General features: G+C 41.5%; 2 protein-coding genes across 2 annotated transcripts; one reads left to right on the top strand and one right to left on the bottom strand.

The window, feature by feature from the left end:
- Positions 1-9,732: 9,732 nt before the first annotated feature.
- dnajb11 (DnaJ heat shock protein family (Hsp40) member B11) lies at positions 9,733-16,125 on the bottom strand. The gene is made up of 10 exons (XM_063888592.1): positions 15,932-16,125; positions 14,918-15,074; positions 13,607-13,704; positions 12,954-13,086; positions 12,694-12,836; positions 12,013-12,095; positions 11,868-11,925; positions 11,675-11,786; positions 11,378-11,537; positions 9,733-10,763 (listed from the first exon to the last, which is right to left on the bottom strand). Exons 1-10 carry the CDS (start codon positions 16,003-16,005, stop codon positions 10,699-10,701), a joined length of 1,083 nt encoding a protein of 360 aa, XP_063744662.1. The 5' UTR covers positions 16,006-16,125; the 3' UTR covers positions 9,733-10,698.
- A 618-nt stretch (positions 16,126-16,743) lies between these two features.
- tbccd1 (TBCC domain containing 1) lies at positions 16,744-25,122 on the top strand. The gene is made up of 9 exons (XM_063888584.1): positions 16,744-16,935; positions 17,874-17,938; positions 18,027-18,293; positions 18,511-18,669; positions 18,805-18,921; positions 19,469-19,718; positions 20,090-20,276; positions 20,939-21,469; positions 23,150-25,122. The coding sequence occupies exons 2-9, from the start codon at positions 17,876-17,878 to the stop codon at positions 23,355-23,357; spliced, it is 1,782 nt and encodes a 593-aa protein (XP_063744654.1). The 5' UTR covers positions 16,744-16,935; positions 17,874-17,875; the 3' UTR covers positions 23,358-25,122.
- Positions 25,123-25,240: the final 118 nt, after the last annotated feature.

Here is a 25,240-nt window from a genome sequence, read left to right as displayed (position 1 = left end):
AGTCCTCACACACTTCAGAAAGGTAAAAGTCACCTGGAGGATCCACCGTTAGCATGTTAGCCACACTTAGCATACACCTGTTCATGGGTGTGTTTGATTTGGGTCACTTAGCGTCCTTGCCGGGTGGTGCATTAGAACAGTGTTTAATAAAGGGAGATGCAACTTTTATTAAACCATGCCGAGGTATATCATGCTTTTACTTTAACCCGTAGTGACACAGTGCTTCTTTTTGTTGCATTAGTTTGTGTTTTGTTCGGTTCAGTGCTAGCCTGGAGGAAACCATGGTTGGATTAAACCTGACGCTAACACGGTATTTATCATTTCCGGTTTCAGCAGAGAGTCTCCTCTGCCCTCACGAGGCTGCAGACACACCAGCAGCTTTACTGCAGCAGTGGGAAATCTGTATTGGACAGTGCACATTGATACATATTTCCGTAAATTTACCAGAGGCTACTTTTCATCTGTAGTCCCTGGACAGATGTTTAATGTCACCATACAAAGACATTTAATTTAAAATAACAAGTAAATACCAACAGTAAAACATGCAACAGGTGAGGCATGAGGCCCTGAAGAAGCATGTGCATGTTTAATGATGTTTTCCAGCTCAACCAGTTGCATTTTGTAACCAAGTACACTTACATAGGAACTGTGCAAAGTGCAAAATCAGAGTACTTGTACTTCTACTTATTTGAACTAGATGTAGGCTGAGTGTCTATATTAGAGGCACTAGTTTGTCCACTCCATTTACATCCTTAGGGTTGGATGAACAACAGAAACGCCACCCTGTAAAAGGACCCATGAATCAACACCTCCATTAAGCACTTAATTAAAACTCCAAAATAAATTGTATTCCAGTCTCCATGAAGCCTTTATATTTTAACCAATGCAGACGATATAATAGCTATAATTGAGGCAGCATATGATATTTATGGCCTGTGGGTTTTGAGCAAAGAAGCTGATATTTATCTGGTGATTACAGGCCCTAAAGCTTTGTTTCCCTGTGTTGTTTGTCCATTGCCATGACAGTGCGTGGGTCTCCATGGTCAACAAGCAGCCTGCAATCTCCCATTAGATCAGACGCTATTAGTGCGGAGAGGAGTCGCTGAGCAAACACCGTGCTGCCTCTGAAACACGTTATCTAATCTCCTCTGCAGGGATGAGCTGGACTTTGGAGTTCACAGACAGACAGCAAGGTTTGTCCACAAGAGTTGGGAATAAAAGGCTCACTCAAGATCAGACGGGTGTCCATTGGGGGATGTCCTCTATAACCTGGTGGAGCTTTACGATCAGATAACAGTTTGTGGAGGGTCAGATAACGTCTGAGTGGAGATGGTGCTGCTTTAGATCTGCTTCAGTGGCTCAAGATGAGTTTCCTCCTCATTAATTCTCAAATCTTAAAACAATACAGACCTGCTTACTGGTGTTAATTGACTGCTCCTCCTGTCCTGAAAAAGATCCCATAAAGTGATTTTAAATGGAAGAAAATGAAGACAAGAGCTTTTGTAAAAATGCCTTTAAAAGCTAATATGAGCCCTCAGAAATGTGAGCTATAGAAGATATTCTTCAAATCAACACTCTTGTAGCACTAAATATGTTCTGTTTCCAGACTGGTATTTCTTCCTGAGCTGCAAGGGAGGGATAGAAATGAAATATATAAGAAATACTGAACCTTTTTGATGACTTTGCATACTATTTAACTGTAATTTATGCTTGCCTTTGTAGCTAGATCTGTTTGCCCCTGTCTGGTTTTCCTGGCAAATGATTGTGTAAGTTGATACTGAGTGTTTTATTGTATATATAAAGGCTATCTTGGCCAGGACTACTTAGGAAAGATGTCATGCCTTTCATATCTAAATTAGGGTTCTAGTATTAAAAAAGGACTTGAGAAGACACCAACTTGATTTGGAATATGCATTTTATGCCCAATCTACACATTGTAAGTATGTACAGAATCACATCCTTATGAACAGTGTTTAGAGGAGGAGCTGTTCACATGTACCTTTCGACATGTGGGTACAGTTTAAAAAAGCCCCTCTCCTTTATGCCTGATCCTGGCCCTGAGCTCCCGGGCTGCATTAAGGCTGGCACTGAGCTCTTCAGGGAGACACCTGAGCCCAGCGTGGAAACCCCTCTTCATGCCTGTTAGACTTTGCAGGGAGTGCATGTTCTCCTGAAACACTCCTGTGTGCAACGGCGTCACTTGGTGTTGGGAAGTGGAGGGGACATGGGGGTCAGAGGATTTATAAAAGGTCTATATGGGGGATACCGGACTTACCAAGATTGGGAAAAGAAGAAGAAGCCATGCCAAGAAATGTTCACATTTTCTGATCTCTGACCTGCTTTTGGTTATTTTTAAAGGAGTACGCTATGGGGAGTCTTTACTTTCAGTTTATGACAATGGACTTCAATTTATTCTGTATTTTCATGAGCAACTGTAGCTTTTGAGATGTGTGTGTGGTCTTCTAATGGAAGGGATGAGGGTTTGATATCAGCCCCCCCTGCCTCTGTGTGAATGGATGGAAATGGTTGAGTGCTGATTTGTATGTAAAGGCATTTTGAGGGGGGGTCAAAAAGACGGAAATAAATGCAATCCATTTTTTATCTCATGTTTTCTTTTCATGCTAAAAGATACCTTTGTATCTGTTCATTAAAATGTCTTTGTGCAAGCTATTTTTCAGGACCTTTTTTACACAAAATAGGGACAAAATACGCAATTTTAAGAACTGTTAAGGACATGTCCACAGTGTACATGACCCCTCTGCATGTGTGTGTAGTCTCTTCCCCTCCAATGTAAACTCCAACATCTCCACGCACCTTTCTGAAAGCATTTTTAGTTTAAATGTCTTGATGCAAGATGTTTTTCAGGACATTTTATACAACTTACACATACAATAGGGATACAATCAGCAACCTTAAAGTGTTGAGGACCCCTCCCCAGCAGTGTAAAGGACACCTCTGCCTGTGTGTATTGTGTCTTCCCCTCAGATGTAAACGTCTCCATCTCTGCACGCTGAGTGTTTCGGTCCGGGCTCAGGAGTTGGAGGCTGGTGTGTGTATTTGGCCCGGTCTGGCCCGGCTCTGCCCAGCGTCAGGCTAAGTGGCTCTGACAGCCCACCGCACAGTTATTAACTGTGATCCGCCACCACAGTGCCCCCCCCCACCCCACACACACACACACACACACTGAGGGGAGGGTCCACCAGAGGGCTCTGCTCTAAACACAAAGACCGCTTTCACTTCTCCTCTGCACTGTACCCTCCTGACCCCCCTACACACACACACACACACACACACACACACAAATACATATTTACAATAAACTGCATGCAGCTATTATAGTATGGTGATATTGAGTGAGTAAATGAAGAAGAAGAAGAAGAAAATAGTGACACAATGGTGCAAGTGAAAAGTTGCATGCACATAGTTACTCCTGCATTTTTACTTTCTGATCCTTTTTCTGTTATTATTATGAATATTGTATGATAAGAACTTTACTGTCAATAAATATGCTGTTGTGCATAACGACAATAAAGCTCTTTAATCCGTTTCAGAATAAAGTTCTTTTTTGACGTATTTTTATCTGAGTGTTTTCATTTTCTTCAACTTCATGCATCAGAAGATCCTCTACATTTTAGAAACCAATACTGTACGTGTTACTCCACTGCCTGTATTGATATTATAATATAAAACAAAACAAAAAGGCGTTCAAAATCTTGCTTAGGTAAAAAGTCAAGTACCAAAAATGAATAATCTGTGAAGTGACCAAAGATCTCAGATAATGGAGTAAAAAGTCAAACATCGGCTGCCAAGATGTGGTGGAGTAAAACACTCACTGAAGTACAGTTCAGTAAATGATTCTGGGTCATTACACATCACAAGCACTCTTTATGCATTTGTACTTTGATTATTTAGGAGCAAATACTTTTACTTGCAGCAGAGTATTTTTACACTTTGGTTTTAATACCTTACTCAAATAATAAATCTGAGTTCTTCTTCTTGTGTTGCCGTGACGGATGGGCAGAATATAAGACATGCTTTCGGAAGCTGCTCCTCGTTTTGACAAAGGATTACTGCAGGGGCACATATACAGTATATATATACTATATATATTTATATATAAATACACAGTAATGCGTGGGAAATGCTGTCCGAACCCTTGTGGCTCTCATCCCTATAGGTGGTCTGCAGCAGTGTTTGCTCTTCCTCCTCAGGATGTGGGCGAGCCATCAGCCCGTCAAACAACAGCACAACACGGGTCATTAGATGACACAATTGGGAGGCAGATAAATAAATGTTAGCTGGGGGGGGGGGGGGGGACAGAGAGGGATCCATAATGACAGCTGACTATGTTTAGCCCCCAGAAAGACATGGGGATAAACAGCAGCTCGTCCCAGGCCAACAGGAGGGCTTTAAGTCGCCGAAACGAAAACCCCCAAAGCCACTTTTTCCTGCCCACAGCGGCCATAATGAGAGCCCCAGCAGCCGATTGTTGAATAGTTGAGGCTTTTGCCTTTGAGGTGACTGGCTTTAATATAGCAACGCGACAGAGGAGCAATGGCTGTCCCCAGCAGTGTTCAAAGCTGTGGCGGGGCGAGGACACGGCTGACATGCATTATTCCTTACAAAACTGCCCTTTGTTTGCTTTATGCTCAGAGCCCACAAATTGTAGGCTTTTGTCCGTCAACATTTCTTATTTTTGGGCAGATTCCTCATCCCCCCCCCCCCTCCTCAGCCCCTCTTCTTCTTCTGGACTTGTGGGGTTGCTTCATGATAACTACACACACATTAAAGCATTCACATGACCTCTGAAAGAAAACGAGGAATCCTAGTAATCTGTGCCCATTTTTCCCCAGAAAGTCAACTTTATGAAACTGACAATTCCAATTTCCCTTCTCCCTGCATGTCTCTATTTCATCATAGGAGTTTATTCTCTCTTTCTGTTTAACTTAAATGTGTTATGATATTGTTCCTCCATACACTTTCTGGTAATCTGAGGACATTTGTCCCTGATCTTTTACTTTTTTAAGATGACAACTCCTATTTCCATTCTTCCGAAATGTCTCTGTTTTATTTTAGAAGAAGAAGAAGAAGAGGAGAGGAGGAGGAGGAGGAGGAGGAGAAGAAGAAGAAGAAGAAGAAGAAGAAGAAGAAGAAGAAGAAGAAGAAGAAGAAGGAGGAGGAGGAGGAGGAGAAGAAGAAGAAGAAGAAGAAGAAGAAGAAGAAGAAGAAGAAGAAGAAGAGATACTTTATTAATCCCTTGAAGGTGTTTACACACACATTACACACACACGGAGGATATACATGCACAAACAACCACACACATGCAGGAGAGGTGGCAGAGCAGGGAGGCTACCAGGTACCAGGCGACAGTTAGCAGATTCAGGGTTCGGTGCCTTGCGCAAGGGCACCTCGGCAGTGGCTCAGGAGGAGAACTGGCACCTCTCCAGCTACCTGCTCACTCCATTTTTTGGTCCAATCGGGACGTGAACCTAATTTTATGTCATTTACAAGTGTTCTAATATTGTGTACACACAAAAGCCCCGGTGTTGAAGGCCATTTTTGACTTTGTGAAGCTAACAATTCCAATGTTCTATTTCCCTAAAGCGCTCTGTTTCATTAGAGGAGTTTACTCTCACTTTTTATCTGTGTTATGATATTGTTCCTCAGAAATCCTGGCAATCTGTGGCCATTTCCCTCAGATTCCTATCTTTTTGGAGGTGAGATTTCCAATTTACTATCTTCCTTGGTGTCTTTATTTAATTACAAAGGATTGTTCTCTCTCTTTATATTAGATTATGATTCTCCACAATAATGCTGGTAATCTGTGACAATTTATTTTAGATTTTTACAGTTTTTAAGGTGACATTCTTAATTGCTCATACGTCCCTATTACAGGTACATAGTTATGGAAGTTTAAATGTGGTATAATACAAATATCCTAGTCATTTGAGGCCATTTTTCCCAGACTTTTTTACTCTGTGAAGGTGGAAATTCCAATTTCCCATCATCCTAACATTTCTCTATTTCATTAGAACATGTTATTCTCACTTCACAAGTAATATACTGTGATCAAATATTGTTCCCCCACAATAAAACCCATCTTAAATAGCTTTCACACACCGTCATCTGTGAGGAAACGTAAATATAATTGTTTGTTTTTGTTGATAAATTAGCATAGAATTGAATTTGGTTGCTACAACAAAACAAAAAGTCATTTAATATGTACATAAAGGTATATCTATACAAACCCTTTGTCATTTTAAATCCTGCACAGGCTTACAAATGATAAGTCCGTTTCAAGCAATTACTGGCCTTTGCATACGAGAGGGAACAGAGTCGGTCTTGATTAAAAAAATGTATCATTTTTTGAATTCTTTGTACATTAAATGGAGTCTCACTTCACTTTACGATGGGTTTTCATGTCTGTTTTTACTCCAATGAACAGTGGCATCAAACAGCATGGGCTTAAATCCTCATTATTACTCGGATCTTCTTCCCCTCCAGACTTCGAGCGCTCTATTTATAGTATTTGAAATCGTATAATTGGCATATATGCCGCCAGAAGTTGAATAATTTTCTGGGAAATGACTGTAAGATTTCTGTGTTCTGCTGCGGACTTGTGTTGGGGCTTCGCTCGTTACAAACCCTGCATTTGTCAGGTCAGGCACCATTAACCTAGCACACTGCCGAGTCAGAGCAGGTCAAAACACCCAATGGCGCCACCACACACACACACACACACACACAAACACACACACACACACACACTCTCACAGATTGCTCAATTAGCCCTCCTTCAGCCTGCGCCTCTCTTAACCCTGCAGCTATGCTTATAAGTCATTACACTCAGGGTCAAGTGTGATCCCTGTGCTTATCTGCATCAGCAAGTGCAGACACACACACACACACACACACACACACACACACACACACACACACACACACACACACACACACACACATGCACAGACCTCTGGCGAGTGTTGTAAGTAATAAAAAGTGATTTAGAGAGGGATGTGATTGAAGAGGCAATGCTGCCCTCATGTGCTTCACAGTTTGTAATTACAAGTGGTTATGGGATATTATTTGTGGACGATTGGTCAATCCCAAACATAACTCACCCTGTCCTCGCTTTTCAGTCATCTCCAACAGGGAGGTCCCCAACCAATCACCTCACACACTGCTTCATACTGATCGGGCCCTTATGCTAACTCGAATGAGCTTTTTAGTCCAGCTTCTGAAATGAAACACATTCTGTTCAGTGTGTGATAAATAATAAATAAGAACTCCAGGAGTCTTGACACAAGTGCTGAGCTCATTCACAGACCTGTGGGTTACAGAGCAGTGCCAAGATGATGTATTCTTATAGGGCTATAGAAGCATTTTCCTGGCTCATAAAGCACAAAGAAAACAATCACATTTTGTCCACTGGCTTTCGGATTATTGCAGAAGATAATCCCTGTGTCAGACAAACGTTTATGATACTTCACGTTTAGTTCAGCAGGATAATCTCCACATACTAACACCACCCACTCATTTTGGAAACGTAAATGCAACCCCCAGAAGTAATGATAACGTTTGCGCCCTGAAAAAAACAATGAGTGTGCACGTTGAAATGCTTATTTGAATAAAGGGTTTTTGGTATTTTTTGGTTATGATTTATTGATCACCAAGCAAAGTTCAAGTCTTACTGTTCTCTCTTTTTTGGTTCCATAAAGCTGGATTACTGTCCAGAAGTGGAATGCTAGTTCAAATGCCAAATTAAATAAAGGCCTTATTTCATTTTTTGCTCAACAATAAGCCTTGGTATTTTTTGGTTTGGACTTATTGGCCACAGGGCTTCAAAACAAGTCCAACATTTTTCATTTTCTGTCTCATTTAGACACTTGCACTGTCTTTCAAAGAGTAGACATTTATAAGTGGGGTTTTTACTCAGATATTGACTCTCTTCAGCTCGTGTTTACCATAGAACTTATTCCAGACATGTAACCTAAAACTTATTGACTTATAAACAAGTGAACAAACAAGGAAGGACTAAAAAAGGTGACTAATTTCCAGTTTTTTGGTCCTCGTTCTTCCGAAAACTCTTTAGTGGCCTTAAATATGTCAGCCTCCTGTGCTCCGGTGCTTTGTGTGTGTGTGTGTGTGTGTGTGTGTGTGTGTGTGTGTGTGTGTGTGTGTGTGTGTGTGTGTGTGTGTGTGTGTGTGTGTGTGTGTGTGTGAAACAGTGAGACATTTTATCTCGGTGCATCACAAAGCCTCTCTTCTCCACCTCAGTCTGAAAGAGACTCTGGGCCGTGTGGCGGGGGGGAAACTCCCTTCACCACAGCCCTGCTATCTCTGTGGGAGTTCATTATACACACAGACTGGCCACACACACACACACACACACACACACACACACACACACACACACACACACACACACACACACACACACACACACACACACACAGTACTCATTCATAAGCACATGCAATCTCTAGTGTGGGAGATTATTACACACACTTAAGTCTGTGACAGGAACCCTGGTGGGCAGATGTGTAGAGAACACCATCACCGCACCGTAAACATGTTCTGCGGACATCCCCTGCTCCACCCATGCAGACAGACCTCCACCCACAAGGTGTGTGTGTGTGTGTGTGTGTGTGTAGCACTTACTGTAAAGCAGAAAGAGACGGGTGTCACAGGGTCACAGCCCTTCAGTCAGCTAAATTAAATAAAATCCCTTCTGTATTTTTATATAAATGTTAACTTTTATGAAGAGATGTGTTTTTTAGGTGTGTGTATAGACATGTTTGCATGAGTAAATATGATATGTGTGTGTATGCATGCTCACAAAGCCCATAGCATACTTTATATTTATTTTACCTCCTGATTGAATACGTTGTCTACTTTTTTAACTGGTCTTTTATCTGCTCTGTCCCTTGTGCCGTACCATTGTAAAATCCCCCGCTGTGGGACGGATAAACAATTCCTCATTCTGGTTTCTTTGTTTTTATCTACTAATTATTGAAGAAATGCTGAATAAAAGTAACAACACTACATTTCCTTCAGGCTTTTTGAACTTTAAGGTCATCCTATTTCCCTACTTGTTTTCTTTCTGGTTGATTTAGTTTCTTTAAATTTTATCAATGCATATTTTAAACTCGGCTATATTGTAAATAATGTCTGTACTTCACCTTGGTGTAAGGTAGAGAGAAAATATAAGTAAATATGAAAATCACTTGTAGGAGATATCTAATTAAACTCAGACCAGAACGACCGATTAGAGGACTTATTGACTGATGAGAAGCTCTTTCTCTTCAGGAAAGTGTTCTTAAAATATATACAGGTTCAGTTAAAATCCTTTCAGATTCCTAATAAGCTGCAGGTAGAGTTTCAGCCGGATTATGCGAGAATACATTTTAAATTACCGACATTTCATCAGGAGAGAAATTGCACACGCCTGCACAGCCCTCCACTTTAAAATATAATAACTGTAGTTTGTCATGTATTGACATATTTTAATCGTGCCAAGTGTGGAAGTCTTTTAGCTTCTTAATATATTTAATTAAAATTCGGAGTAAACACTTTCTTTTTCTTTGATGCCAAATCTTTTATATTTTTCACTTTCTAATGCAACTTATTTTCTTACATTATTTATGTTTGCACCACCACACACCAAAGCACATTCCTTGCATGTGTAAATGTACCTGACATTAAACTTGATTGGTTACAGTATTCCTGAAATTGAGGGTATGACAAGTCCACTCATTAGACTCTGGTGCCCCCTGCTGGTGAGTCTGGGGTATGACACCTCATCCGAACTTGTGGAAATCTTTATTTTATCATAAATGAAAAGTACATCATCCCCATAAGGCCGTGACACTCTCATAACATTGTGTTGCAGTCGACGGTAAAAACAGAAGTGAATTCCTAAAAGGGATGCTTCCTGGTCTGACATTCCTATAGATGCACTGAAGGATAGGCGAACCACCCCCCAACCCCATCTCCTCCAGCATATTAAAAATGCACTGTTTAATTAAAGAGGTCAACTCTTTGAACAGCAGATCTGGGGGTTTGCAATGCAGACAGGTCTCCCGTTGCGATGAGTAAACAGAAGAGGAGGCAACATAAATTAGGAAACGAAACAAAAGAGGGGTTTTTTTCTTCCTTATTTACAAAGTGTTATTGAACAGGAGTCTGACCAGAGCAAAGTCAGTGGACAGGTGGAGCTGTTACATTCATAAAACTAATAAAAATAGCAGAACATCTGCTGGATGTTGTTCTTCCTCTCCAGATGTTTGTCAGCAGATGTTGGGTTCGTACTCAGAGTGGTTGACGCATTAGTAAACAGTGTTTGTTTATCTTCTCTCAGATAGAAAGATGTGAATCGGCTTTTTAAAAAGGCCTTATTACAATAGAACGTGGGGACACAAAGACATGGCATCATCTCCGTTTTATACAGCTCCAATAAAACATCTGCAATTGAGCCACTGCTGCCAGTATGTAGAACATTAAAAACCAGTTGGGTTCAAGCCATCCTGAGAACAATCTGAAAATAATAAATACACCCTGGTCAGAACTACGGAGCACAGTCCTCATGATAGAAGATGTGTGTGTCGGTGTGTGTGTCTCTGTGTGTGTGTGTGTGTGTGTGTGTGTGTGTGTGTGTGTCAGATATCTCAGTCCAGGTTGTGTGTGTGTGTTGGTGTATTAGTATCCTTGTAGTCCGTTGTAAACCTTCTGTACAGAGCCCTGCTTCAGAAGACCCCGGATACCTGCAACAGAAAAAACAAATCAGAAAGATGGATTTTAAAATATCAGATTAGCATAATTATAATGGCTTTTTCAAGTTTGAACTATAACTCATTTAATAGTTGAATGGTATCAAAGCTGAGCTGCATTAGAAACCCGTTTGTTTTGACCTTTTCTCATCAATATTTAAACTCCAGTATGGAAATCATTAAGCCCGATATTTTAAAATACAAGAACACAACTCACAGCATGACCCTGGTTTTTGTTCGAGTCTTCCAAGCTTTATTTAAGTACGTTTTGAGGTAAAGTAACATGTCCTTTACGCTAGGATTGGCAGATGATGCGTCATAAAGATTTTGAGGCTTCCTTTCTGTTCGTGTCACAACATTTATTGAAGTTTCTTGGCTAAAAATGCAGCAAACAGTGACTTCAGTCAGAAAGCATATAAAAGCCAGTCAAGCTTAGGGCTGATGTTCAATACATGCTGCAATTAAAGCCTGCATGTTATAATTGAATCTGTTATGGTTTTGTTTCGAATGGGTCCATTAAATATAGAGCGTATTGTTCAGCTTGATATAGAACTGATTTGAAATGGATACGCAAGACAAATGTCCTTAAACACCTCCTCCCTTCTCACCGTCTTTCTGCTGATCGTCGAGCTGCGTCTGAGGGAACTCCACGTCGAAGGAGATGATGAGGGACCCTCGGATGTTGATGTTGTCAAAGTTTGGCAGACCTTCTCCTTTCTTCCACATCCGAGCTCCGGGCTTCGTGATCTTATCCCTCACTATGTGGACCTGTCCGGCACATAAGCAGACGTTCAATTCAACCATTCCGTCACGTAATCTGAAGCTCACTAACTTTCAATCTTATAATAATGAAAGCGGATATAAAGAAGCCCTATATTAGTGAGAATACACTGCATGTACAGCACCGTGTGTCCGTCCAGGTGATCGATGTCCATCTCGAAGCCGATCAGAGCCTCCACCAGGGAGATGGTGACGTTGGTGTACAGGTCGTCTCCTCTGCGCTCAAACACCGGGTGTCTAAAAGGAAGTCATCACGTTAATGTGACTCATTTATTATTCAACAATACAAGTATTTTATAGCAGACAGTTGATTCATACTTCAGCACTTTGATGCGGAAGCGTAGATCTCCAGGCTCCCCGTCGATGTGAGGTTCCCCTGAAGACAGATATTAGATGTTAACGACGTATATTATTACAACACTGAAAAACAAAGGATTCTTAGTAATGCTTTATTAAGATTTACCCTCTCCAATGAAGGGGTATTCCATTTCATCTCTCACTCCCTGTTCGATCTCTACCTCCAGCGTCCTCTCTTCATTCACCAGCCTGTTGTGGACAGTAAATAGTGTGTTGTTATTAATGCAGTTACATCTCAAACAGACCCAGATGCCCCAGTTTAAAAGCTAGAACCAGCTTTAACAAATGCAGTGTAATACAACAGCAATAATGCATTACTCCATGAAGGTTCAATGTTTAGTTTAGGGTTTTTAGACAGGATTTCAGAGGATGAAGCTTGCAGCATTCTTAATAATCATACAGTCGGATAGAATCATCTACACGAACATTTTAGAAGCTTAATTGAACAGTGTATTGTGACCTACACTATTTTATTCTGACTTAAGTACATAAGAGATGTTCATGTTTCCAACATTTGGGAGAGACTTCAAACAAAGTCATGAAAAAAAGCCAAATATTTCGGCAGTCACCGGTTGCCGGGCGGATTTGAAAGGTAACCTGGTGTCCAAACTAAGGAAAATCCTTCTCATAGAAATTATATTAAGACAGTTTTATTTCAGGTAGAAGCTTCTGGAGAAAGCAGCCAGAGTTTTATTTAGGAGGTAAAATTACCATCTCTGGTGTTTCTTGAATACTCGTCTAAATCCATTTCATTTCGGACTAATTGGACTTCTGAATCCTCACTTACTTGACGTTGGGACACTCGTCACACACCATTTCCTGAGTCATCTGGAAGCGTCCAGGTCCGAGCTGAGTCGTCCTCATCTCCTGCCTGCAGTTACACTTCCTCTTGCCGGGGGCTTCTTTAGCTACCGGCTTTACACGAACAACCTGTGCGGCGACAAAACAGAGTAAATCAGACGCACAGTTTCCAGTTTGGCCACTTTAATTACCCCAATGTCTGTCGATAAAACAACCAACTCCCCTTTGTGTGACTGTTTTCTTTACCTCCACAAAGTTCCCAGAGTACACCTCTTCAAGCGTGACCTCCAGGTCTAGTATGATGTCATTTCCTCGGGGGATGTTCCTGTCCTGCTGCTGTCGGTTTCCTCCAAACATGAACCCAAAGTCACCGAAGAAGCTACAGAAAGAGGACAGAGAGAGAGGAGACTTTACTAAAGACCCAATAGATTAAACAAAGTCAACAGCAATATTTGATTTCTGAATCTGTGTCACGCTGACACTGGGTCACTGTGAGCCACTGCTCCCAATAATCCACAGAATAATAATATTATATAATCCGTCTGAGGATTTGTGATTCTGATATGAAAACAACATGAGCTGTTTCTACATGAACCACTTATTGGTAAAGAAAGAAAGCTTGTGTGTAACCTGTTCAAGTAATTTGTAGATTTTCAAAATAAAAGTTTCAAAGCTGTGAGCGACAAACAAAATTCAATTAACTAATTATCTGTATCAGTTAGAGGAAGCAAACGTGGGAAAAATATGATCAACATGATGCCTGGACAGTTAAAGGTGAAAAACCATCTCTGGTTTTAGTGCACTGGTCCTTTAAGTTGACTTTAGATGAAACCTTAAACGGTGTAGCGTATCCCATTGGCTTTCAGTGCTGTAATCGGACCTGAAGCCATGAAACCGACCTGGAGAAGATGTCGTTGTGAGAGCCGTGGTGACCCTCTTTGAGCCCGTCTTCTCCGTAAGCATCATACTGTTTCCTCTTCTCCTCGTCTGAGAGCACCTGCGAATACACAAGCAGTCAATTAAAGAACATACTAACTCTACGTTGTTCTAATTCAGCATTTGAAACCATTCACATCATGTAATCGAGTACAACAGTATAACAGAACACAACCTTAAACACAATCCAGACCCAAGCAAAACTGGATCTAAAGAATGACGAGAGCAGTATTATTTACATACTAACCTAAAACATGTAAAATATATCCCTGGGAAATTCTGGTTCAGTAGTTGCAGTACAGAGAGTGAAGATATATACTATACTGTATTTACACTCACTGGCCTCTTAATAAGGTACCCCTGTTCATCTGGACACATGCCATTACGAAGCGTATTGGGATAGAAATATGACTTGCAAATTAATTCATCAGATATTAAAAAGTGTACCCAGGTCAGCCTTCTGCTTCTTATCGTGGCTTAGACATGTAAATTACAACAAGTCGTTTGTTAAATGCTTTAAAATCAATGAATCCAACCATCCTCTATTGATCAAAATGAAGTGATCACACAAAGCACACATTAAAAGATATATTATTACATTTTAAAGTGGAGTTCTCTATTGATGCTGTCTTTCAAATAACTGAGAAAAAACCCCTGATAATCTGGATGTTAACCATCAATGGTCAAACCATAACTAGAGTACGAAGAGGGCATTTTTATATCCATTTAATGTCCATTTCCCTTTAATAAAAAGCATCTGGGGCTGCACTTTCAGTATGAATGTTGCTATAAATATATAGATTATTAATATAATCTGAACCTTGTAATACTCTACACGAGTCCTCTGCATCTATATCAGACCACTCCACTAATCCCAGTTATTTTTAAATGCAATGGGAACATTTGATACTAAAACACCTGCAGATTTTATCTGAATCCACTCCCATTCATCCACGTCTGGCTTTTTCGTATGCCAGCTGTGCCGCGCTACAGCCAATCAGAAGCAGCCACACGGTCTAATCGACCAATCACAGTGCAGCTACCGTTTCCAACAACAACCAAAAAGCTAGAGTACAAAAGAGTCTCTTGTAACGTTGCTTTCAGGCTCTTCCGCACACAATCTCGTATTTCCGTTCAAAATATAGAATTTAATTCTGTAGTTTCATGACATTTAGGAGCAAAACACCTTTAAAGTCCGAATCAGTTGAATATGATCCCCTGCAGCTATCACTTGCATCAAACACAAAACAATGGATATATAGATCAGCACTCACCTCATAAGCTGATCCTAAATCTGCAAATTTGTCTGCAGCTTTGGGGTCGTCCTGGTTTCTGTCGGGGTGTAACTGAAGAGCCAGCTTTCTGTAGGCCTTCTTTATGTCCCTGATTGATGCACTCTTTGTCACCCCCAAGATAGCATAGAAATCTCGCCTATAATAAAGAAGAAGGAGGTCACATTAACAAGAGGGAATGGAATAACACATAGAAAGCTAAATTAAATAGTTAGATGTGGGTTGTACTGTTTTAAGGGTGATAGACATCAAGCTAGCACAGAGTAGGAAGCTGGTGTGAAGCATACATGTATGAAGAGAACTGGTACACCGTTCATATCTATGAGAGCTGCTCAGTGGCGCGTGAAGCACGAAATGGAGCGACTGTAGGTTCAGGAAGTACCCGGATGATCCGGGCATTTGTGTAGCACTTTTCATAAACCCAGTGCAGCTTTAAGTGCTGCATAATATAACAATTCAAGTGACACGAGGTAATAACAGCAATACAGTAAATAATAATGACAATAATAACATGAATAAATACAATAACATAAAAGCTATACAATAAATAACAAAAACAAAAAAGTGCATCATATGATTTAAACAAGGGCTAAACAAGTTTTTGTGCGGGGTAGTTTAATTAACAGACGTCTCTTTCCCAGTGCAAGTCAATGGGGGAAAGTATTTCTAGTACAAAATGACGTCACGGAAGTTGTAGTACAACCGTTTAGCCACTACGTTCATTCATAAAATCGGCTTCAACTTCCAGCCATTTCCTGGTGTGATGGCTAGCTCCATGCTAACTCAGCTAACTAGCCGTTCAAAACACAGCCTTTAGAGTCCCGACTATAACCGTTTAGCTGAATAATAAACACACAGGATTATATACTTAATAGTGATTTATCCCAGTGTGTAAAGCCACCGTAGTCCTCACAACACATGTAGAAGTGGTGTGGACCAATCACAGAGGAACATGTGTACCACCTGGAGATGCTTTCTGATTTCCAACAGACTTACCCTGCAAGCACCGCCGAAATAACGTAGAGAAGCAGGCAGCAGACATTGCACAGATTCATCCCTTTGGTAGCCATAAATCCCTGTTTACGTAAAAAAATGGAAAGGAAGTAGGAAAAAAGAACAGCCGGCTTTTGAAGGTTGGATCCCCGGCTGCCAGTCACCAGAGCTTCTTCCTCCTGTCACTGAGAGCCCGCCCACCAGGAAACCACGCCCAGTGTTAAAGAAACACACCTCCATTTACAGTGCAGCGTTATCTACGGAAGAGGGTTAGGGCCAAATTAAGAAATACATGTTTTGAGTTCTCACTTTAATTTCAGAATTCTGACTCTTATCTCACAATTCTGAGACAAAAAGTCAGAATAAAATTTTTTAAAATCAGAATTATGAGATTTTTAGGGGAAATACATTTGAAAACATTTTTGAAAAATCAGATTAAAGTCAGAATTCTTACATTTTCTCAACATGTTGAAAGGAGGAATAGGGCCACGATCTTTATCTCACAATACGTCAGTAAGTCAGAACTCTATACACTTTTGTAATGAACTCATTATTACAGATACTTACTAATTATTTTGAGGATTTTAAGTCATTATTTTGCAATATTAATCATTATTTCACATTTTAAAAGTATTTATGGAGGCATTCTAAATTACTATTCAAAGAAGTAACTTTTTTTTTTAATCACAAAGCTTCATCTTATCTGTTTGTTAGTGGCAGAGCTGAACTTCCATACATTGATTTTTGTTATGTATGCAAATGAATGATGCAAACACACTGGAGGCTAAAGCGCGCCCCCGCTTGCTGCGCGCTCCCGTCTCAGATGTTAGTAGAGAGGAGGGCGCCAAATAGGAAGAGCAGCAGACGTGTGTCGCTGTTGCGTGTGTGTGTGTGTGTGTGTGTCTCATCACAGCAACACCCATCCACCACAGGACTTACCATCTTCACTCTTCACTTATGAGTGACCCATCGAGGCGGGACATCGTGGACGAAGACACAGGCTGAAAGTAAGAGCTAATGCTAAATGCTAATTTATCTTTCTCTATTCACTTGGCTTGTTAGCATTGCAAGCTAACGGTGGCTAAGTTAGCAGTGGAGTTACCTTCGAGATTAAAAAAAACGGTTTACTCAAACCTTCAGCTACAAAACCACTTTTAAAATCCCCCAGCAAGATGAAGCGTGTTTTTGTGCGTATTCATGTATATTCACAAGTGTCGTACTGGATTATTTTAGCTTAGTCTAGCTTGACAAACTTGGTATTTATATATCAGGTGTTGATGACAGCATTTCCCTGTTGTCATGGAAGATTCATTTCGTCATTACAGGAGATATTAAACCACTATGTTGAATTAACACATGTAAACACTCATATAGTCATGTTTGTGCACAGCTCCCCCCTCCATTAATCTCTATATGTGGTGTGTAGGAACATAATGCAATCATTTATACTCTTCACAGCCTTTCATTGTCACATAAAAACACATTTTACATTATGATGTATGTTCCCACTTTTATATGAGCATGTGTAATCAATCAATCACACTTATTCAGTATGATCTATTTCAACAAATGACACAAAACACCACTTTATATATCATCAGCACCTCTTGTTATAGTCTAAACAGAAATAACATGTGATAATATTCAACAAAAAACACTGATTCATTTCCCCTCTGGACCAATATGGTATCAACCAGTAACTGATAACTGTGTGATGAATAAAAACACATGATACCAACAGAATTAAAAAAGAGACTGCATTAAACAAGAAAAATGTAGGAATAAATACAGATTAATAGGTGGCTCTTGAGTTGGCTCTTCATGTATGTTTACGCGATTTGAAAGTGTATAACACATGCTGACATTGCTCTCTTACCCAGTGATATTCTCGCACATCAGTGAATAATGATCTATATGATTGTTTCTTACCCTCCTTTCTCTTCAGACATGGAGGCAGACAGTGTGAGCATATGGCCACGCATCGAGCCCTTCTTACTGGGAGCCCTGCAGGTGAAGTTATTCTTCCCATCTATTTAAGTTTAGGATTTTGCCCAGTGGATGGAACTTGTCTTCATTATTTTAATTTATGCAATTGTAGGTGGCTCCCCCAACCAAACTCAGCCTGCACTATCTCCGAAAGATGGCGACGTACGTGCGAACACGGGACGGCTGCTTCCCCTCCCTCAGCTGGCCCATGTGGAGGCACATTGCCTGTGGAAAGCTGCAGCTTCCTGAAGATCTCACATGGCTCTACTTTGAGACGTTTGACCTCCTTATAGGCCACGCTCCACAGGAGAGGCTGGAATGGGCTGAGTGTCTTTCCCAGTGCTCTAACAAAAGCGAGTTGGACCGACAAAGGAGCAAGGTAAAAATATAGACAATGGGTGGGGTAGCATTGTGCAAAATGACTCACTTTACCTCAGAAGGTGATGCTATCTCATTGTCTCATGTTACTCTTTTGAATCACGTCTGACTCTTTTGTTTTGTTGTGTCCGTCCCCAGGCAGAGGTTCTTGTTGTTGTGACCCTGCCTTTGAGGACACATTGATATGGACACTTTCTTCTTTCTTCTGTATCCTCCAGTTATCTGTGGACACACTGCAGTTCCTCCTCTTCCTCTACATCCAGCAGCTGAACCGTGTGTCTCTGCGCACCTCTCTGATCGGTGAAGAGTGGCCCAGCATTCGGGCTCGCTCCCCGTCTCCAACGGACCGAGATGCCAAGACCAGCTCCCAGAACAAGGTCTGATACTTGGAAACACAAAAGAAAGACTCATTCCATTATTGCAATACCTCATGCATCTACACAACCATGTTATTAGCACTGATACTCATTGTTCTGTGCCACTCAATGTTCTTTTTCTTGTCTCCTCTGCAGAACTGGGACGAACAGGCCCACCTGTCGTTTATGCAGAGCCACCTGGGGGAGATCCTGGAGCTGCTGGTGGAGCCGGGTCAGCTGTCACAGTCTGGACAGGCCCTCAGAGACTGCCAGGTGTGTGGACAGTAACACATTTATCATCCAGATTTAAAACACTGTATCATATGGCAATGTTAGAAGTCGCTCATAGGGGTGAAAGTACAGGGAATTATCCGCCTAAGCTGTACTCTGATTCTGTCATTTATTACCAACTTACTCTGAATGCTGCTGCAGTATTTCCCACAGATCTGAAATATACTTGGGTGGGTGCAAATGACCGGGCACGCACCGTAGAGCGAGGAAAGCATTGTCCACTAGTTCATCAATTGCGGATGGCGTCGTGCTCGCAGACGGATAAAAAAAACTAAATGGGTCGCGAAATATACTTTGGCGGCCGTTTATGTACCTGGGCGGCCGGCCCAAGTAAAGTCTATGTGTGGGAAACCCTGTGCTCTGTCCCCAGCCTGTTCAAACCCCTGGTCCTTTCCAATAATAAGCTCACTTTAACTTGCCAGAGCAGCGGCCGCTGTCAAACATCAACATTGTAAGTGAAGCTCTGGAGCTTTGAGATGTTTGGCAAATCCCTACATCATGGCTGATTTTACACTCTTTATTCCTCCAGATATCCATGGAAGCTGTGCGATGCCTGGGTCTCCTCCTGGAGGGCTCGTCGTGTCACAGCAAAGCGGTGCAGCCCGTCCACCGGCTGCTGACCAAACCTCCCCTGCAGACCCAGGCCGGCTACTCCTCCCTCAGCCGCTGCTTCCCCCTGCACCTGCTGCTCTCCTGCCTGCAGAAGACACTCACAATCAACCCCTTCGGGATCACCGCCACCCTGCAATCAGGGAAGAAGCTGGCCTGGGCACAACAAGGTATCCTGAAGTCTTCTGGAGTGATGTTTTAAGTATTGCATTTTCAAAGTCTGTACAGAGAGCTGTCAGTGTTTTTGGTATTACCTTCAATAAAAAACACATATCCTACTACTTGGAAAAACCCTAGAAGAGAACAGGAAGAAAGAGTAACCATCATTAAACAAAATATAAGAAATCGGTTCAAAGATGATAGCTGTAAATACAAAAATGTTGTAAATGGAGAAAAAAAAACATGAGAATTAAAATAAAAAATACATGATTTAAAAAAATGCAAAACGACAGCAGGCTTTAAATCTCTGGGTGTGTTTGCTGACAGTCTTCATTTACCTGTCCATCTACATCTGTCTTTGTTTCCTGTGTGTATTTTCTAGTGGAGGGGTCCATGAAGAGAGCCAGGATAGCCAGGAACACCCACTTGGCCCCCCCCGGCAGTAAGATGGTGCTGATTTCGCAGGTCATCAAACAGACTCTGGCTAAAACCTCAGAGAAGCTGACCGGCGCCAACATCAAAATCCACAGATGTGTCGACGCCTTCATCTACCTGCTCTCTCCTCTCAGGTACGCTGAGTATCTCACTCTTGTTGTTACTCTTTTTTGCATTAGTATAACTTCATTTATATTTACTAATGTATCTTCTTATGGTGTTGTAATTTAATGTCGGTCTTACTTTTATTGTTATTCTATTCTGCACTGTTGACCTCATTTAGACTTTATAGTTATGACTACTGCATGGGTCTTAAACGGGGTATCCGTGACTCCTAGGGGGGCCCTTAGACCTCCTACAGAGGGCCATGTTTTCAATGTTTAAAAAGTAATTAAATTCGCCTGAAAATACATATAAGAGTAACAGGTAATCAAACGTCTAATAAGCAAAGAGAAATTGCTAAAAAATTAAAAAGGTAAAAAACACATTTAATTAAATAAAAATAATAGTCTAATTGTTACTCATGAATTCCCCAAAAAATCACATCATATTTATTTGTAACTCTTAGTATGGTATGAAAAAAAGAACAAGTTAAGCAGCCTTAAATATTATTTCAGGAGTTTAACACGTTTTATATATTTTGATTCTTGTGATTTTGTAATTCTTTAGCAACTCTGTCACAAGAATTGCATTTTACTGAATTTATTAATGAAATTTGATCATAAAATTCCCTTTTTTAAGGATTTTAGGAAACATTTAATCCGTCATTTATTGTATTTTGCGTCTCCTGCTTCAGATCAGTCAGTTTGGATAAGTGCCGGGACTGCACCGTGGTCCTGGGTCCTGTTGAGACCAGCGTTCACATCCACAGCTGCCAGAACCTTCGCGTGGTGTGTGTGTCGGGCAGGATCGCCATCGGGGTCTCCTCACGTTGCACCATCCACACCTTGACCCCCACCCGCCCCTTGCTCCTCCCTGGAAACACAGACATTACCCTGGGGCCTTTCCACAGCTTCTACCCCTCCCTGGAGGATCACATGGGCAGCGTGGGGCTCGCTGTGGTCCCCAACGCCTGGGACAGACCCTTACTGGTGGGCACCGAGGGCCTCTTTAACTCCTCACTCAACGCCTCGTCCATCCCGGCCCCCGCCTGTTACCGCTTGCTGCCCCCGGCTGAGTTCCACACCATGGTGGTGCCTTTCGAGATGGAAGGGGACACGTGTGAGGTGCCGGGGGGGCTACCTCCTCTGTACCAGGCGGAGGTGGAAGAAAAGGAAAAGAGGATCCAGAACTGGCAGAAGACGGTGTTGGAGGCCCGGCTCAACAAGTGAGTCGCTAATCAGGAACTCTGCTCACCTTAATTAACGAGTGGAATCAATTAAGAGCGTCTATATAAAGGACTGCTCCTTTCAGGTGTATATCAGTATGTAGTGTCTCTACTTTAAAGAGTCCTCTCCTGCTGATGTTCAGGTGTATATCAGTATGTAGTGTCTCTACTTTAAAGAGTCCTTTCCTGCTGATGCTCAGGTGTATATCAGTATGTAGTGTCTCTACTTTAAAGAGTCCTCTCCTGGTGATGTTCAGGTGTATATCAGTATGTAGAGTCTGTACTTTAAAGAGTCCTCTCCTGCTGATGTTCAGGTGTATATCAGTATGTAGTGTCTCTACTTTAAAGAGTCCTCTCCTGCTGATGTTCAGGTGTATATCAGTATGTAGAGTCTCTACTTTAAAGAGTCCTCTCCTGCTGATGTTCAGGTGTATATCAGTATGTAGTGTCTCTACTTTAAAGAGTCCTCTCCTGCTGATGTTCAGGTGTATATCAGTATGTAGAGTCTCTACTTTAAAGAGTCCTCTCCTGCTGATGTTCAGGTGTATATCAGTATGTAGTGTCTCTACTTTAAAGAGTCCTCTCCTGCTGATGTTCAGGTGTATATCAGTATGTAGAGTCTCTACTTTAAAGAGTCCTCTCCTGCTGATGTTCAGGTGTATATCAGTATGTAGAGTCTCTACTTTAAAGAGTCCTCTCCTGCTGATGTTCAGGTGTATATCAGTATGTAGTGTCTCTACTTTAAAGAGTCCTCTCCTGCTGATGTTCAGGTGTATATCAGTATGTAGCGTCTCTACTTTAAAGAGTCCTCTCCTGCTGATGTTCAGGTGTATATCAGTATGTAGAGTCTCTACTTTAAAGAGTCCTCTCCTGCTGATGTTCAGGTGTATATCAGTATGTAGTGTCTCTACTTTAAAGAGTCCTCTCCTGCTGATGTTCAGGTGTATATCAGTATGTAGAGTCTCTACTTTAAAGAGTCCTCTCCTGCTGATGTTCAGGTGTATATCAGTATGTAGTGTCTCTACTTTAAAGAGTCCTCTCCTGCTGATGTTCAGGTGTATATCAGTATGTAGGGTCTCTACTTTAAAGAGTCCTCTCCTGCTGATGTTCAGGTGTATATCAGTATGTAGAGTCTCTACTTTAAAGAGTCCTCTCCTGCTGATGTTCAGGTGTATATCAGTATGTAGAGTCTCTACTTTCACGCACAATGTGTTGGAGCGCTCACCAATAGAAGCACGAGTGTTACATAAGGATGTCACTTTGTTCGGGAAGTAAACAAAGAAGTCCAATGGAGACATTTCAGACAGGGGGATTTTAGCCTTTGTAGACCATTTACATGCACTAAAACCTGTATAGCACACTAAAGGAAAGGGAACACCCTAAAAAAAGCACAATAGGGCCTCTTTAAGTAAGTGTGCGTACTGTCCATTATTGTTCAGATTGCAATTTCAATGGAGGTTATAAGTGACAGGCTTTTCCAGAAATCAATAAAAATGAGAGTTGTTTTAGGTGTCAGAAAAATCACTCAAAGGCTCCACTTGACCCTGAGAGCCCAGGGAACTACAGGGAGGCTACTTCATGAGGGATAACCAACCTCAAATAGATTTCTATGGCACAATATTTGACATTAATCCAACTTTTTCCTGCCATTTATTTACGTCTCTTTTTTTTGTCCTGAAGGGAGCAGAAGAGGCAGTTCCAGGATTTAGTCGAGGTCAAGTTCCACGAGTGGCTTTTGGAAACGGGGCACCGACAGGAACTGGACAGCCTCATCCCCCCCACTGTGTCCTCTTTAAAGCACTCCAATGGAACCACGACACAGGGAGTCAATCACACCAGACACGTGAGGACTGGGCGGCCCGTGGAACAGTCGCCTATGGCTTGTTGAAGAGGTGTTTGGGTCTTAAGGTAGCAGCACAGAAATGCACAATGGACTCGCGTGTTCTGTGTGACCTCTGGAGTATTATGCTGCAGTAAGTCTGTGGTTTTTACACCTGACTCTGGTGTAGTCTGCAGCGCTGGATCCAGCTATAACAGCACCTTATGTCCCACTTGTTCTCGAGTGGAAAGCTGCTAAACAAGTCTCTCTGAAGAAAAGGCAGCTAAGTGTTTACCAAGCACAGTAGGGAGGGGTTGGCATGTCGTACAGCAACATTGCAGACACCCAGATCTGCACACTTAAACAAACACGGGGGTAGCATCGATGAAGTCACCGCTGACTTTTAAAGGGGCATTTTCATCAAGCTGAGTGTCATCTTTTGGAGACAGAATCTAAAACTGCTGGGAAAAAAAAGGTACTAATTATAACAGATGCAGAAAGGGTTGAATACGAGTGCTATAATAGCGCTTTAATGGACTAACTATCCTCAAAACGTACTTTAACAGACAGAGTTTGAGAATTGAAATGCACTTATTGTGTCAACTCAGTACAGTCAGCATTTAGGGACGGCCAGTGGGGGATAAGAAATATTTCCCCCTCATTTACTCGCCCAGTGTGACCTCAAATTCTTGAAAGAAAACCCTGTTAATCTCACATGCCTCCAAGGTGAACAAAGTGTTGATCAATTAAAGTAAACGGGGGCATTGATAACCCCAAACTCGAATAACAAATACCTCACTTGTCCAGGGGTATGCTCACTACTTCATTTTTAATTAAGCATTGTTACTTAAACTGAGGTTTGGCGTTGTACTGATCTTAAACACAGTCCAAATGTACGGGAATATTCTCTGGTTTTGGATTATTTAACCCCATGAGGAATGCTAGAAAAACAAAGTGACTTTGAGGTTATCAGGGTTGGCAATTGATCTATAAAAGGTCCTTTTGAGGGGGAAGTATCCCCTTAAACTTAGAGCGTTAAGGCTCTCCGCTCTAGGGAAGCTGTGCCTCGCTGTGGAAAGTTCCTGTTGAAGTTGCCCAGTAACGATGGAGAAAGTAGACGCTAATACATGTAGCACTTTGGGTATTTAGGACGTGTAAGAGCTCCTACAGCCAGTAGCTCAGGTCATATGTTTTGTGTCGGTAGCGTGTAAAAAAAAAGCAATCGAGAGTTTCCGTTATGGGGTAAAAGGAAGAAATATTAACACAAGTTGTATTTATTGGTGCACCGTCCACACTGTGTTTGTAGGAAGGGGTGAGCTGTACTTCTACACTCAAATGTTCAAGTTGTATTTTTGGCCTGCTCCCAAATATTGATCCCTCACTCAGTATTTTTGTACCAGCTGTCAGGAGGGAATATGTTGTGGATTTTCCCTTAAGTTCTTCAGATGTTCTCTGAAGTGAATGTGTCTATTTTTGTATGAATTCACCGTCATGAATATGTATATTTTGAGCATTATAGTGCGATTGTTTTTCATAAATCTACCCCTCTTATACCTCTAAGTGTACGTACCCCAATAGCGTCCTGTCTTCCTGTTTGAACTCCCATTATATCCAATAGAACGGCTGCAATTTAATAAGGTATGGCGGTTGAAGGGGGAACAATGCTCTTAAACATTGGATAATATTACTGTAAATCTAAATGCTGGGATGTGTGTCTATATTCTTTGAAGATGTATTGTACTGAAAATCCTTCCTGCTGTAAACCCCCCCCCCCCCGTTTGAACACATGCAGATTCTATTCAGGAGCACGGTATAGTTTTATAATGTCAAATAAATAATAAAGACTTTGACTAAAACCAGGCTGGGGTTTCTCTATTTGTGCATCAACTTCTATTCCCATTTTTCTGGCTCTTACAACTTCCACTCTTCCACCACATAATGCATAACTCCAA

The sequence above is a fragment of the Eleginops maclovinus genome, chromosome 7, assembly GCF_036324505.1.
Source record: "Eleginops maclovinus isolate JMC-PN-2008 ecotype Puerto Natales chromosome 7, JC_Emac_rtc_rv5, whole genome shotgun sequence".
Taxonomy (NCBI): Eukaryota; Metazoa; Chordata; class Actinopteri; order Perciformes; family Eleginopidae; genus Eleginops; species Eleginops maclovinus.
This window is presented reverse-complemented; position numbering and strand designations above follow the sequence as displayed.

Bases quoted from the DNA above. Each gene is read 5' to 3' on its own strand.
- dnajb11 (XM_063888592.1), bottom strand. From the start codon at position 16,005: ATGGCTACCAAAGGGATGAATCTGTGCAATGTCTGCTGCCTGCTTCTC. The intron at 15,075-15,931 runs GTAAGTCTGTTG...TCTTTATTATAG, and splicing joins ATTTCGGCGGTGCTTGCAGG to GCGAGATTTCTATGCTATCT. The intron at 11,538-11,674 runs GTGCTGTACATG...TGTGCCGGACAG, and splicing joins ATCACCTGGACGGACACACG to GTCCACATAGTGAGGGATAA.
- tbccd1 (XM_063888584.1), top strand. From the start codon at position 17,876: ATGGAGGCAGACAGTGTGAGCATATGGCCACGCATCGAGCCCTTCTTA. The intron at 17,939-18,026 runs GTGAAGTTATTC...ATGCAATTGTAG, and splicing joins TCTTACTGGGAGCCCTGCAG to GTGGCTCCCCCAACCAAACT. The intron at 21,470-23,149 runs GTGAGTCGCTAA...TTTGTCCTGAAG, and splicing joins TTGGAGGCCCGGCTCAACAA to GGAGCAGAAGAGGCAGTTCC.